Source organism: Tiliqua scincoides, chromosome 3 (assembly GCF_035046505.1).
Source record: "Tiliqua scincoides isolate rTilSci1 chromosome 3, rTilSci1.hap2, whole genome shotgun sequence".
NCBI lineage: Eukaryota > Metazoa > Chordata > Lepidosauria > Squamata > Scincidae > Tiliqua > Tiliqua scincoides.
This window is the reverse complement of record NC_089823.1, coordinates 3136663-3152988: the sequence shown is the minus strand read 5'-3', so window position 1 is coordinate 3152988 and position 16326 is coordinate 3136663. Positions and strand designations below refer to the sequence as shown.

The 16326-nt window shown below is 46.0% G+C and overlaps 1 protein-coding gene across 1 annotated transcript in view; it reads left to right on the top strand.

The window, feature by feature from the left end:
- The first annotated feature begins 4368 nt into the window (after positions 1–4368).
- Positions 4369–16326, top strand: part of PGM2L1 (phosphoglucomutase 2 like 1) — a 39620-nt gene continuing 27662 nt past the window's right edge. Inside the window, exon 1 of the mRNA XM_066621209.1 lies at positions 4369–4877. Coding sequence (XP_066477306.1) covers positions 4764–4877 — 114 coding nt within the window. The 5' untranslated portion in view covers positions 4369–4763. The remainder of the gene's footprint in view (positions 4878–16326) is intronic.

Here is a 16326-nt window from a genome sequence, read left to right as displayed (position 1 = left end):
GCAGTCCAACTATCCCTATTTACGAGGGACAGGTAGATATAAGTGAGATACATGCAGCTATATCTCACAGTCATGAACATGATGGCACTATTTCACATGTGGCAGCTGCTGAGATGGGGTTTGAAGTGTTGATACGTGTTGTAGGACACTTCTGTTTGTCAAGTATGTTCTAGCAGTTAATCACCCTCTTGACTTCTATATCAGCAGAGGAACAGAGTGGACCAACCAATACAGCTAGGGTGGCATGGGGTAAGGGCAGGCTTGAGCAGTGATCCTTAAGATGAGAACAATTGGTTGCATGCCCCCCTTTCTCCTGTGAAATGTTGGATGAGACACTGTTGTGGTGATAAAATTGGGGAACCCCCAGGAAGGCTTCCATAACTTTTTTTGAGGAATGATATGGGGATATTTCTCATATCACTGTAATCTCAGTGGAATTTCTCAATGATGCTTCAATGATAATAGCATTGCAGGTCCTCTGCATTTGGAGATGCAGCAAAGCCTTTGCAAATTCTCTTAGGGTTGAGTCTGACCTTGCATTCAGTAAAATTGGGGAAAGATTTATCATTGTGGTGAAGCACCATTTCAACAAGCATCAGCCCTGCATTAGGCTTGGCGAATGACCTCATCAACAGCCAATCAGAGTGAGGCTGCAGGATTCCAAGGCAATTCACTCCCCATCTATCCATCTAGCAGGCCTTTTGCTACAGTCTGCCCTTTGCAATTCACTCTCTCCACTCACTTCCCCTGCTCTTCTGTTTTTGTTTGGGCTTTCACTAATCAGGTCTGCCCTCCCTCCTCTTCTATCCACTCTTTTGGGTTCAATGATACAAAAAAACCCAATGCTGTGACCTCAAGTCAGATGAAAGTTCATTCAGGACTCAGGTCTACTCTCTTGTCTTACCTGAATTCAGCATGCTGATCCGTTCTGCTGAAATAGTTGTATATAAAACCTGGGGTTTAACGTTGCACCAGAGGTTCAGGAAAATGTATAGCTGCCAGACAGACAAAAGAAAATACTGACCTTCTGTGGTATCAGTGCCTTGTAACCTGAGAGAACCAGAGAAGCCACAGCATAGCAGTGTTAAATAAGTAATGATCAAACAAAAGGTGTACTGGAAAACAAGGATATGGTCCATGGCTGTACATGTCAATGAGCAATTCAGCAGCTGGTCATTTAGGAGTCCACTGAGGTCACTTTGCATAACCCTTAAAAGCTCAGACAAGCAGAAAGACAGGAGTATAAGCAGACCTGTCACCCAGCATTGGTCTGGAGTTTCTGAGGATAATCAGCAATCTCCAGGTGACAACTGAAAGTAACCCTAAAGATTTCAAAAGGGACTTCTGGAATTTCCACATTACATTATACATACTTGGGAAAAAAAAAAACATGGTTTGTAGCAGTGGGGCATGCCCTCCAGGGAAATCCCCCCCAATAGTCTTTAGCCCTCTTGGCTTGCAGAGTTCTAAGATGGTGACTGGTACCTTTAGTTCTCAAAAGTACATATATTACAACTCACAGTTTTTGCAAAATCTACTGCCTGCTTAATTAGGGGCAATCAACAAAGTGTTTCAATCAATTAGCCTAACCAATTAATCAACAGAAGAATGCAGTTTATATAAATGCACCTAACAATAAGGATTTACTACTGATTAAACACATGTAGGATTAGGTTGTCCGTGTTGCAGCCATGCAGATAAATCATAAGAATAGTCTTGCTGGATCAGGGCAAAAGCTCATCTTGCAATCAGTTTCCCTCAGTGACCCACTAGCTACCTCTGGAAGCCTTCAAGTAAGAGAGAAAAGGTATAGCCCCTGTCCCACCATTGCTCCCCTGAACCTATTTATTCAGAAATGGACTACCTCTGATCTTAGAGGTAGTCTGATCTTAGAGGTAGTCCTACCTCTGATCCCACCTTTGGACTAGTGGCACAGCTATGCCATCTAGCACCTGGGTCAAAACAAAACGTTAGCTCCCCTCCCCAGAAGGCCTTAGGAAGGCACTTTGCTTTTTGTTAAAGCTGCAAGTGCCTTTCTGAGGGTCCAATCCTATCCAATTTTCCAGTGCTGGTGCAGCCATGCCAATGGGGTGTGTGCTACATCCTTTGCTGGGGAGGCAGTAACAGAGGCCTCCTCAAGGTAAGGAAACATTTGTTCCCTTACCCTGGGCCTGCATTGCAGCTGCACTGATGCTGGAAAGTTGGCTAGGATTGGGCCCTAAGTTCCCAGCAGGTGTTCTCAGGCTTGAGGAGGCCTTCCCAAGCCTGAGAAGGCCTCTGAAAGGCACCCCCTGACACCACCCAGGTGTGGCATCTGGGGCAATTGACCCCCCAGCCCCCTCAGCTACGCCACTGCTTCATACCACCTCTGTTTGGCGATCTTCTGCCTTCTCCTGCACAGTTGCTTCATATTCTCACCAGAAGTGGCAAAAACACAATAGTTGCCAAGATTGCAAAGTGGCTAGGCCAGGAGAGGGCCAAAGATCACCGAATGGAGGCTTGGCGATGTGGTATTACTACTTGCTGAGGCTCACATCTGGTACAAACTGCAGCAGCCGCAACCCTGTAGTGATGCCATTGTATGGATGCATGGAAACACATGACACAGAGGGACAGAGTCTTATACTCAACCCCTTTCCTAATTTCCTAAAAATTCAAAGTCCTAAGAAACATACTTTCTCTATGCTGTGTGTCCTACAGTATTTTACTCACCTTTCTGGCCACAAGGCTTCCAAGAATCTTGCACTGATACACAATAAACATCCAAACACAATCATTTTAACTTAAAACAATACAGCATCAGTCTTCAAAAAAATCGCTGTTCAGATCTGTATAAAATTAGAGGGTGCAGCAAGCATTTGAACCAGGATCAGGTGGAGCCCTGCACTGAATAGATTTTCGTCTCTTCTTCCTCCTGGGTTCCTTTGATTGTCTTGCATCTGCATAAACCGGGATCCCAGATGGTCCAGATTTACTTCTCGGCATTCCCATCAACCCAAGAATGCCCTTGCTTTCCAGTGGGTCCCCTCGCACTGCATCATTCAGCCCTTTGTACTCAGGTGGTCCCCTCTCGCAGGCCCTGCTGTCACCATGGCAACAGAAGACAGGCAGGGCAGGGATGGTGAGGCCTTTGAGGCCTCCAAGGCTGCAGCGTATCCTGTCGACACCTTCTTGCAGGGCCAGCCCTTCCCTGAGGTGAGAAAGGCAGTTGCCTTGGGCAGCAGGGGAGCAGCACCCTGCCTACCGGGCACCTGCTCCCCCCTCTGCCCCCCACCCTGAGCCTCTGGGGTTGCTGAATGGCCCTGGACACTCAGTGCTCCTTCTTCTGGGGAAGGGGCCGTGAGTACTGGCAACTCTCCAGCTCCAGCAGGGCTGGGAAGGCCGGGCAGGGCAGGTCACCCTCTCACACCCTGGGCAGGACAGACCAATGGACAGATTCAGTGGAACTGTATTTGTTGTAAACCACCTGAGCCACACCTCAAAGAAAGGCTCATGCAGTTCCGCAAGGGCCTCAGGTCTCCACACAACCAGGGGGGGCTCCCACAATGGAGGCCACAATCCAGGGCTTTCATGGCTCAGGAGAAACTCGAGCTCAAGTCTCCCCAGTGCAAGCCCAAGCAAGCCAGTCATGACGCCACACTGGCTTGTCCAGCAGAGGCGTGACTAGAAGCCCTGGTGCCTGGGGCAGTGATGTCACGATGATGTCATGAGGCCCAGCGCTTGGGGCAGCGACGTCATTCTTGTGATGTCACTTCTGGGTTCTCCCCTGACGGGGAGGTGCTGTTGGCCTCGCGCCCTTCCTTCTCCTGTGGAGGCTCCCCTTCCAGGCACGGCTCCGTCCTATTTCCATCTCTGCCATCCAGTCTGTAATACTGTATAACTTTCATGACAAGGGGACTAAAAGGGCAGGAAGGGGAAAAACTACATTTCCCAGCATCCTTCGCGGTACCAGACCTCCCTCAAGGCATGTTGCGCGCGCAGCCCCACTCGGGCGTTAGCGGACCCAAAATGTACGCAGGGAACTGAGGGGGGAGGGGAAAGAGTGTCTTTTTTAGGTGTCTTGTCAAGGGGTGGGCGGGGCCTCCTGGTAGCGGTGACAGGCGGAGGGCGTGGCCTTCCGCTACCGGCTCCGCGATTGGGCGGGAGGAAGGCTAGGGCGGGGCCTGCCGGTTGTTGATGCTTTTCTCTGCGGCTCGAGCTGCTCAGTCGGCGCGTGTGGAGCGACGGGAGCGCCTCTGAGAGGAGAGCGCGCCGCTCTGTGAGAGGCGCGTGTGGCGGGACTGCTGAGGGGAGGGGGGAAGCTATTGGGCAGTCTGAGGGGCGATATCAAGTGCGGGGGGTTGTTCATCCTCTCAAGGGGGGCTGCCCGCGCCCCTCCTCCAGCGGGCGCTGCCCGCCTGCCTGAGGCAAGGCAGTGGGGAGCCTGAGAGGGGTCACGCAGGGGCCACGCCCACGTCATTAGCACAATCCCGCCCGTATTGTTAGCATAGCCCCGCCCCCTCCCCAGTCCAGGTGGGCGCCTTCATGCCCTTGGCTGTGTTGATCTGGTGGCGTCGCGAGGAGGAGACCTGGCTCTTCCCCCCCCCCACCAGTGTCGTGGTGGTGAGTCCCCCTCCTTGCACGCACGTGTGTGAGCATCATCCCCTGTGGTGGTGAGTCCCCTTCCTTGCACACACGTGTGAGCATCATCATCCCCTTGCACGCCTCCCTGGACTGCCCAGGTGCTGCACCCCAAGCCACAGCCTTCTGGGGGGGGCACAGAAATGGGGGACCACGGAGACGACAACGGAGATGTGAACTCCAACCTGATCGTCGCCTACAGCACTGGGGACTCGCAGCTGGACAAGGCCATCTGGCAGTGGCTGACCTGGGACAAGGTGGGTGCGTAGGGGGCAGGCATGGCAGGCTGAAGCCTGGCCATTGAGCACCTCCTCATTTTATGCCAAGGATTTATGTTCCTGCCCAGCCTGCTTTGCCTTTGGGGCAGAGAGGCACCAGTAAGTGTTTTCTTCTTGGCTGCGCTTTCTGTGTAGTCAAAACACTTTGCAAGAAGAAATGCCATTTATCCCATCATGGACTGTGGTGGTGTACTGGTGTTGCAGACTGGTGAGGAGAAATGTCTTGTGGGAAAAACCTGGTCTTTCTTCTTTGCAGTGTGGGTGAACGATGATAGGTTGCCCGTGTCAAAAATAAGTTGTTAATGAACATGACTGTGATGCAATGATTTAATTCTGAATGAGGGATAAGCTTGTCTGTATCTGATCAGGGATGTGCAATGGGTGGAGAATCGGGTGAGGCAGAGCCTCCCCACCAGAGTGCTTCAGAAAGCACTGCTGCTGTGTGAGGTGCCCAAGCACCCACAACCCACACACAGAGCATGTGGGTTGTGGGTGCTTGGATGCTTCATGTGGTGGTGGCACCTTTCAAAGAACTCCAGTGGGGAGGCTCTGCCTCACCTGACTTCCCACCCACCACATGCCCCTGGTCTGGATTTCTATTTCCCTTTTACGCTGTCACCTTTTTCTCCTCTTAAAAATAGATGCTGTGTTCACTTAAACGTGCTCTGCATGTGGGTGTTGGATGCTTAGGCACCTTTTCGAAGGACTCCAATGGGGAGGCTCTGCCTCACAAAATTCCCCACCCACTGCATGTCCCTGATCTGGATCTCCATCTTCCTTTTACACTGTCATCTTTTTCTCCTCTTAAAAATAGATGCCGTGTTCACTTAAAATGAAGTGCTTTTGAAACCTAGGAGGCAGGCTGTGTTCTGACGCTGGTCTGAGTCTCCCTTCAGAATCAGTGGAAGGAGTTTGTATGAAAGAAAAAGAATGCAAGTAAAAGAATCCAGCCAGTTTAAGGCTGCAATGCTATATTTAGTTACCGGGGAGTAACACCCAATATACTAGTAGTGAACCACTTCTGAGTAGACATGCCTAGGATAGGGCTGTAAGTGATGCTCCCTTATTTCAACCCTGTGTACTGCTATTTTGAGGGCTTAATAAGCACTGAGATGCCACATGCCTATAACACAGTGATTCATCTTGACTTTGTGTTGAATGTCTAATAAATAAGGGAAAGTGTTTAGGGAGCTGTATCCCTTGCAGTTTTAGTTTGGTTTGAACAGAGGTTATCTGTGTTGTCTTGTTTTTATTCCTGTACAATGCCCTTCAGTTGCTTTCTTCTGCTTTGCTTCAAGTCTCTCATAAGTTCCTTTGACACCACCCATTCTTGGGAAAAATATAAAACTTCCCAATATAGTTTATTCGCAAATCATAATCTCTGTTTAAGAAGCTTCTGCTTTTCACACTGACATTGCTGTAGTTTTATTTATTTTTGCATTGGTTAACAATAGTGTGTGCATGTGTTGGCCAGTAATATTGGGTCTCCTAATGTCTCATTCCAGGTCTTTTTTACCCTGCTTGGTGATGTCTAAGGGAGTCTGACTAGCACTGAGGAGAGACTGCCTGAAAGACAGCAGTCTGTAATTTGGAAATCAGCAGAGGTTATTTATGGAATTTTCAGTCTGGGGAGGAGGAGGAAGAGATGACTGGGAAGGTTTTGTGTAAAACAGCTTTTATTTTCAGCACAAAAATTAAACCAGGAAGCATATATTAGGTAAAAAGATACTGCCCAGCAGGTGGACTATGAGTGTATGTGGTTTTTTCCCTAGAAAGGATATCACCCGCCATATTCTCTTTCCAGATAAATTTGGAGACAGTGACTTAGATTTGATGCAAATGGGCAATTATTGCCTAACTGTTGGCTGATAGGCCTAATCAGTTATATATATTAAAAACATTCTTTAAAAATGGGTGTAAAGCATTTTAGTGCACTAACTAAAGAGCAGTCTCTCTCTCTAAACACAAAGGAGTGTTTACTCCCCCCAGCATTTGTGTGCTTAGTAGGCTTATAGGAAAGTCTCTAGTAAGACAGCTACTTCTCCAAATAATGCACCACCAGGTGATGGCAAGAAGAAGTGTTCTTGTATGCATACCAGAGGATTATATAATTTATAGGCATTGGGTTGTGTGCATTTTTCATCTCTAGCAGTGAATGTGGGCTAGGGATATAAACAGCAGACTAAGGGCCCAATCCTATCCAATTTTCCAGTGCCGGTGCACCTGTACCAATGGGGCATGCACTGCATCCTGTGGTGGAGAGGCAGTCACAGAAGCCTCCTCAAGGTGTGGGAACATTTGTTCCCTTACCTTGGGGCTACATTGCGGCTGCACTGGTGCTGGAAAGTTGGATAGGATTGGGCCCTAAGTAGGCCATTTCTTAATTTGAGTCTAAAGGTTCCTTCATTAGGATTGATTGTTGTGAAGAGACTTATGGTGTCTCCATATGTAAAATCAAAATTAATTATACCTACAAACTGCAGCTTTTCTGCCAATGGCCATCAATACTGCATTATTTGTGCCAGTTGCTGATTCAGCAGATTGGCTGATGGGCTATTTTAGGCAGCTGCTGCCTCTGGGGAAGAATACAGCAACAGATTAATTATATATGCTGCCAGTTGTATAGGAAGGGAGAGAAAGTGGAAAAGCATCACTGCACTTGAAATGCAAAGGATGATGCTCCACAGAATGTAATGGCTCCTGTTGTGAATTTGCCTTCACTTTTATGAGATCACAACCCTCTTGTCCTGATTTTCTGTTTTGTTTTTTTAATGTGTAGGTTCTGGCACTTAAGCTTAAACATAGATGTTCCAATTGGATTATTAGAAGGTAACCAATACCACATTAAGGACAAATGTAATAAAAACAATTTTTGCATTCTGTGTAGTCTTTTTTTTTTTTTGACTGTAGGCCAATAAGAAATTGGGGTTTTTTTAGAATTTAGATCTTGTTTTGGCCCAAGTGTATATCTATACCTGTCAGATAACTGTTGCTTTGTTATCTTTTGTTCAGTGCCAGAACTGTCAATAAAACCTGCAGTTAGATGAGCTTCTATTGAACACTTTCCAGTTGGTTTCCTTTTCTGCAGTTCCAGCATGCTGACAAAATTATGTGGAATGCCCAGTCTTCATGTGAAGCTTTTCCTTCAAGAAGGTGGATTTAAGTCGAGAATGAATGCCCTCGTGCTGTTTTGATTGCTACTATTCCCATCTGAGGAGCCTCGACATGCTACTGGGCTGGGGACTAACTGTGGGAGCAGGTCACTGAACTCTGCTGCTGTATAATGTCATTTGTGTCCTTTGGCCTTCCTGGTGTTTGGTGGAAGGCCCCCACAGTCTGCTGTCTTTGGCAATGGGGTATATGTTAGATTTGTGCAGTCGAAAGATGCCAACACATGTAGGATGGAAAAATGATCACTATAATCTTGGGTTGAATGACACCATTGAAGCAAACTTGCCATTGCTACATATCGTCCCTCAAAGGGGAAGAAATTACTTGGTACTGAAATATAATATAAAAGAAGCACTTTTTAGACTTTCTTGTGACTGAAACTGGCTTAATTGGAATAATTATCCATTGGCTTGTTTGATTTTTGTCATGTGTATATATGGCTATATTTACATTTGTATTACTTTTGTTATTGAGAGAGGTTCATAGGAGACTACCTTATACTGAATCAGACCATTGGTCCATATTGGCTCAGTATAGGCAGCACTGATGGCTTGAAGCTCTCCAAGGTTCCAAACAGGAATTTTACTCAGCCCTACCTAGATAGCCTGGGGATTAACTGGGACCTTCTGCAGTAACAAACCTGCCCTCAAGGTGTCTTGGAGCAAAGGTCCACAATGCCCCCCCTGCACCACGCCCCCCCAGTACTTACTGGTAAATGGAGCCTCGTGCAACTCCAGAACCAACTGGGGAAGCGTTCTTAGACTTCACCTCGGTCTTAAACTGTACTTCCAGAAGTACAGTTTCCGATTGCGTCAGGAGCCTCAGTAAGGCTTCCCATGGTCCTGGAGGTGCATGGGCTTAGTTCCTGGGACATTTGCCCTGATTGCCCAGTGCCAGGTCTGCTGCTGACCTTCTGTGTGCAAAGCATGTGTCCTAGTGCTGAGTCATGACCCCTCTCCAAAGGGAAAGTGATTTGCTGTGTTCAGCCATGGGTCTTAGGATCCAAAAGCAAAACTCATGTTTGCTCAGGAATTCAGGGCATTATCAGGTAAGCTGATAGTAATTTTAAGTGATGGGAAAATCCAGTGAGTGAAACAATTTTGTCTACTTCCTTTTTGTCAGTTTGACTCTCTAGAAGAGAATCAAGCTCTCTACCAGTTTTGGGAAAGCTAGAACTGTGATGGAAAATCTGTTCAAACTGCTGCATGCTTGAGTTTTTTTGTAGAGTTAAATCAGTTACCTGGGTAACTGACAGTGCAATCCTATGCATGTTTACTCAGAAGTAAGTCTCATTGTAGTCAGTGGAGCTTGCTTCTAGGAAAGTGTGCGTGGGATTGCAGCCTGAATTACCCAGATATTTGGCACTAATGACTGATCTGTAGGTGGGTGTTGCACTCTGTCATTTTGTGGCATAGCAGCAAGAGCCTCCTGTTGGTGGAAGGGAAGCTCTGTTCTCCTCATAGCCTTGTTTAGAGGATGCTGTCGGAATTAAACAATTAAAATGCAAATAGTTGTTGCAATGGTATTAATAAACATCTAGACAAAGTCTGGCTTTTTACACTCTTTACAAAGATGCTTTTTACACTCTCACATAACACCAGAACCAGGGGACATTCACTAAAATTGAGTGTTGGGAGAGTTAGAACAGACAAAAGAAAATATTTCTTTACTCAGCGTGTGGTTAGTCTGTGGAACTCCTTGCTACAGGATGTGGTGATGGCATCTGGCCTGGATGCCTTTAAAAGGGGATTGGACAGGTTTCTGGAGGAAAAATCCATTATGGGTTACAAGCCACGATGTGTATGTGCAACCTCCAGATTTTAGAAATGGGCTATGTCAGAATGCCAGTGCAAGGGAGGGCACCGGGATGAGGTCTCTTGTTATTTGATGTGCTCCCTGGGGCATTTGGTGGGCCGCTGTGAGATACAGGAAGCTGGACTAGATGGGCCTATGGCCTGATCCAGTGGGGCTGTTCTTATGTTCTTATGTTAGTGATAACAACAAAGCAGACCCTGTGTTAAACTGATATCTACCAATGTGTGACACCAGACCAGTTTTCCCCTGGAAAATTACATCTCCAGTAAGAGAAGGTTCTTCTGAAGTTGTGTACTTATTTTTGTGACCACAAGCAGCTTGCCTCTTGGTGGTTTATTGCTTCTTATTCAAGATCTAATTCATCTTGTAGTGTCTTTGAACAAGAGGAGCTTTACTTGCTTGCTCAGTATGCATTGTGTTGCCGTTGTGTGTGATCATTCAAAATTATCTTAGAACTATAGAGTGGAGAAGGAACTTGTGAATCATCTAGTGCAACCCTCAGCAGCCCTTGTATTTTGTGGACTCAAACATGTCTGACAGACTGCTGTCCTCTTACTTTTTCACTTTAAACCAACAGTTGAGTAAAATAACCCAATTTAAATCTGATTCATTGCAATTTGGATCCATTGCTTCTATCTTTCCTCCAGGATCTTGGTATATGATTCCTTGACAGCAGCATTTGAGATAACTGAAGGTTGCATCAATTAATTCATCTGTTCTCTGAGCCAACTATACTCAGTTCTTCAGCCGTTCATTTCATATGGTTGCAGGTTACTTTGAATGGTATTATAAAAGACTTGCAATGTATCTGTACTGTTACCTGTCATCTGTGCAGTAATAAATTGAAGATGCAGAAGGATGTTGAGACATGTTAGATAGTGTCACGGAGGCAATGAACATGAATTTGGACAAACTCTGGAAGTTAGTGATCGACAGGGAGGCCTGGCGTACTGTGGTCCATGGGATCACGAAGAGTCAGACGTGACGTAACAACTGAACGACCAAAAAAGGGCATCAACTATTGAATAGCATGTTATTGGTTTCCAGAATATGGATGCTTACGAGAAAATCAATCTCATTTAATACAGTGGGATGTTTTATTTTTATAGTTCCATAGATGGTACAGGGCATTTTAGAGTACTGTGAGCAAAAGCATGAGTAGTAAACCTGCATAGAACTGGGCTGAGTGCCTGGGAACCAGACTCAACTATATGTAGTCTTATTGTAGTTAATAAACTACAATGTAAAACCGCATATACAATAAGACCACATATTAATAATGTGGATAACTCAAGTGATTTTGTGGCATATGTAAAAAAACAGAAACCAGATACCTCTATTGAATCAACCTATATAAGATTTAGCATTGCAGTAAGAACTGTTCAGGCTTATTGGTTGTGGTCTGTGAAGATTTTCATTTTGTAACGTTTTGCCCACAACTATGGTGGGCATTTTCATAAGATTTGTTTTTTCATGTGACTGTTTTATTTCAAGTAGCCCAAGTTAATGAAGAGGCGCTTGCTACAGCTCATCCAGGGCTGCATCATTAGCCTGTTAATTTCTGTGCCACTGTCAGCACAATCCTATGCATATCTACTCAGAGGTAAGTCCTATTGTGTTCAATAGAGCTTATTTCCAGCAAAGTGTGTATAGGATTGCGCCTGTGTGGTCCAAGCTAGCAGCCCATTACCTGGTGCATATACCTTACCTTATGCAGCTGTATGCTGAAATGCTTAACTGCTGCTGTAATACTCAGGGAAATGATTATGGAGGAGCCTAATCCAAGGACTTCTCTTTGCTAGAGCATACAGTAGCCACAAAGGCAGAAGAATCATTCTCTTCAAAAGTCACACTGGCTCAGTCTCTTGTTTTATTTAATACGCCATACTTGGGAAGAAGGCTAATTGAATTCTAAGGTTTATATGAATAATTGGGCAGGGATGTCTGAGCAAGGAGTGTCATGCGCATGCTGTTAAAGACTCAGCCCTGAGGCTGTCTCGCTTGGTGCCAAAAAATTTCCAGTCATATCCCCAACTTGAGATCTGGCCACAGATTTTAGAATATAGCAGTGCTTAGCTTATCAAGATTGTCCCCTGAGCCTTCATGCTAGTCTCATTTTGTGTTGTTCCTCAACAGAGCCTGGTTGGCTCTTATCTCAGATCTGTGATTCTGCACCCACTATGGAAACTTTTCAGATTATGGAAATAATAATAATACAGGTATTTATATACCGCCTTTCTGGGTCTTTATTCAAGACTTTATTCAAGGCGGTTTACATAGGCAGGCTTATTTAAATCCCCGTAGGGATTTTTACGATTGAAAGAAGGCTCTATCTTTCAAGAGCCACAACAATTCAGATGTTTCGTTTGATCTGGCCTCCATCCTGGCCTCCATCCTCCCACGCTCAGAGCAGATGAAATAGCTCGACTTCAGCTTGTCAGCTGCTTCAAGGTCGCACGGTGCCGGTGGCCTTGAACTGGCGACCTTGTGGATGTTATCTTCAGGCAAATGGAGGCTCTATCCTCTAGACCAGACCTCCTGCCTAAATACAGGAGCCTAATACAACAGCCTAAAGTATAATTGTAAAAGCACATTTGTCCTGGGTCATTGTCCTAGATCCAGGAAAAAGACTGGTATCTGATCTGAACTGGCATTCTGTTTAAGAAAGCCTGGGAACAATTGACGCTACCCAACAGTTCAGGAGGATATCAGCCAAATTCCATGGCGTGAAGGTTAACCCTACAGTGTATACTACAAATGCCACGGGCAGTGGAGTACGTGTGGTAAGCCTGGACAGTAGTGCAGGGAATCCTGTGTCAGACTGAGCCTCCTGACTGGCTTAATTCAGTAGAACCAATGTGGGGCATGGGCATGCGTACTGTATGTTGTTACCTTGCTTCTGAGCAATTCTTGGAACTTTTGAGTAAAACAGGTGACCTACCGACTTTGAATTGGTCAGTGGTATGAATCTGAAATGGTCAGCTACCTAATTAATTGATGAAGTAAATATGCATTCATAAAATATTCTTTTCTGGTTTGAAAAGAGTCCTTTAAAATATGCCACATGCAACTTTTACTGAAGGACACTCCACACATCAGCAGGAAGAAAGGTTTATCAGTAGCATCTGTAAGCAGCTAAGTCAGGGTTTCCCATAGTGCAAGTTGCAACTACAAGTGTACCTGTGCCGGGGTTGGAAAATGCAAGAAAGCCCTCTCAGTTGAGGGCAGACAGTTTCATATGAGTGGAGGCTGTCCTCCAAGTACTCTAGTCTCAAGCTGTGTTAATGGTTTTAAAAGTCAAACCAGCATCTTAAATTGTACCTGGGAACAGACTAGCAACCAGTACAGCTGACAGAGCAGAGGCATGATGTGCTCACCTTGTCTTGTGCTGGCCAACAATCATGCAGCAGCTCACTGCCATCACTGAAGTTTCTAAATGGTTTTTGAGGGCAGCCTCATGTAGACTATATAACAGTCATCTAAAGGTGATGTAACCATCATGTGGGCAACCATAGTTAGGTCTGATCTCAGAAAGGACACAGCTACTGTACCAGCCTAAGCTGGGCAAAGCACCCCAGGACACAACTGACAGCTGGACATCTAGGTGCAGGGCTGAGTCCAGGAGTGCTCCCAAACCACAAGTCTGCTTCTTCATGGGATCTATTTCATTCCTTCTTTCTATCCTCCTGTGCTCCAAACTGAGCTGCAATTAAACTTGGTTTTGTTTGCAGGAGACCTCTAAATGAAGTTATACTGTCAAGCAGCGGGCTTGGTGGTGATGCAAGACTTTGTTTTGTCAGGCTTCAGTGATGAAAGCAGCATGAATTCCTCGATAATAGCAGAGTTCAGCCAAGGTTAATTTCCTGAGGCCCATGAATCATCCATCTGCTGTACAATTCATGGTTTGCACTTGCCCACACTCTGCCGAAAGAAATTGAACATCCCTGCTACCCAGTTCCCGAGACCTGCTATGTCATTATATATGCAAATAGGGGGTTTCTGGCATTGGGTGAGGCGTCTGCCACCCCAGGTGTGTCAGGCTCAGTGGGGTCCAAGAGGAGTCACCCTATTCCTCTCCCAGGTCTTGACCTTGGATAACACGTAGAAAAGAGAGGGAAATGTGTGGGGTGCTAGTCTCCCCACTGAGAAATCTCAGCATTCATGGATAGTAGGAGTGATGCCTTTGTGAGATGGCATGACCATCATGACTTCTAGAGAGAGTTGCACCGTAGAATTTCTCACTTCTTCCCATCAGCCTGAGAACCCTTTAAGGGGTGGGAGTGTGGGAAAATAGCAAAGTGATCCCCAGGATTGCACTACTGCAGGGGAGGGGGGCTGTTTTTTACATTACTTGCTGCTGGGGTTTGGGAGGGTGTGGGGGGCCCGGTGGAGTTCTCTGCAGGGCTCCCCATGGCTTGTAGAATGTTTAAAAAGTGATTGCCACCCACTTCCGGTTTAGCGAACACAACTAGGAAGTGGGTTGCTATCTTTTTTAACATTGTTTCTGTCCTCCAATGCAGGGAGCCCTGCACCCCGGTGACACTGGCAGTAACCAGAAACAGCCCCCCTCCCCCACAGCGGTGCGATCCTGGCACCGCAAAAACATAGTGGTTGTAAAGCTCTGCACGAGAGTTTGAGAAACATTGAGGTAGATAAATTAAAGGTTTAATTTTGAGTCCAGACCTGCTGGAGCTTATTGTCTGCACCTGTATTCATAATTTCTCAGTCCTGGAAATATGAACCTATAACTCTTGACCATGTGCTAAGTACCTCTTATCTCTTGGTAATTGCAACTAGTCTCCCACTAGTGGTGGGCTGCTTTCTCTCAGCCCAGAAGGCAGCTATTGTGGGAGGAGGGGGTGCCAATAGGCAGCCTGGATTCTAGCTGCAGACCTTGTCCTGGGAACAGGAGCCTCAACAAAATTGCCTTCATTATTGAACTTGATGGGAGGGACTTGTCTGGCTCTGCTCCAAAGAGAGAGGAAGCAGCATGAATCATCAGTTGTTTTGCGCTACAGGCTCTCCCCTGCTTGCCAGTTTGTTTGAACTGCGGATTAGTTGGGAGAATCAACACAATAAAACAAGGTGATACAATGAAAGACCTGGGCATCTTTCTTCCTTTGATCTGATTAAAGAAGGCTTCGTCCTTCAGCCTGTGATGCTAGAGCCAGTACTGTTACTTAGGAAATTCTTGCCAGGAAATACCTTGCATAACTGGTGTTGAAAACCATGGCATTGGTGTCTATGGTTTATTTTTTAGTAATTTAAATGCAGGGTCCAAATAAGTGCTTTAAGCACACCCAAAGACTTGGTCGTGACCAGTGGCCCTCTTGACGAGGAATGAACAAACATCCCAATGCATGATCCAAGATCAAGTTAGGCTTTTGTACGTGACCTGTTACACAGATCTCTGCTGCCTTCACTCTCTGATTCTATGACGTAGGTTTCCATGGTTCTGTCCTCCAATGGTTCACCTCCTGCATGTGTGCCCTCTGGTTTTCAGGCTCCTGTTTTTGGCCACCTGCTATTCTCTGTCAACATTCTTTTTCTGGGTGACCATCTCGTCCAATGGTTGCAAGTTGCAAGCTGTCTGTCCATTGATCCAATCTTGTAACTCCAACTGCCTATCTGATGTGTTAGCCTAGGTTAGAAGAAGCCTCATCACTGATTCAAACTCAATAGGACCAAGACTGAACTGCTTATCTTTCTCTCCCCCCTAAGCCTTGTATCAATTAACAAAGATGCCTTCTACACTGTAGAACAGGCATGAAGTCTTTGCTTTATCTGTGACTCCTTTCTGTCATAAGAACCTAAGAAGAGCACTGCTGGATCAGACCAAAGGCCCTTCTAGTCCATCTTCCAGTATCCCACAGTGGCCCACCAAATGCCTCAGGGAGCACACAAGACAACAAGAGATCTGTATTGTTGTGTCCTCCCTTGCATCTGGCATTCTGAGTTAGCCTACTTCTAAAACCAGGAGTTTGCATAAACCCACTACAGCTTGTAGCCCTTGATGGACTTTTCTTCCAGAAATTTGTCCTCCTCATAAAGGTATGTAGGCCAGATGCCATCACTGCATCCTGTGACAAGGAGTTCCACAGACTGAACATTCCTCCACATGTACAGTCTGTTGCTGAATGAAGTCATTTCTTCCTTACACTGTCACAAGAATCCAGGCCTTCTTTCTGCACCCCCCTCTGGTTGTCACCTGCCTTGATTCCTGCAATTTTCTCCTTATGATTTTCTGTTGGCTCGTCTAAGTCCCCTTTCTTCCATCCAGCACTGCTACTAAAGTTAGGCACCTCTCTTGTCATTCTGACATTTGTAGATCCTACTTCTTTTCCTCTGCATCTATCTTCAAAATCCATAGTTTACATGAACCCTTTTGCACCATGTCTTCTTCCTGTTCCCTAGTGTAACTACACTAAGGATGTGCAACTGA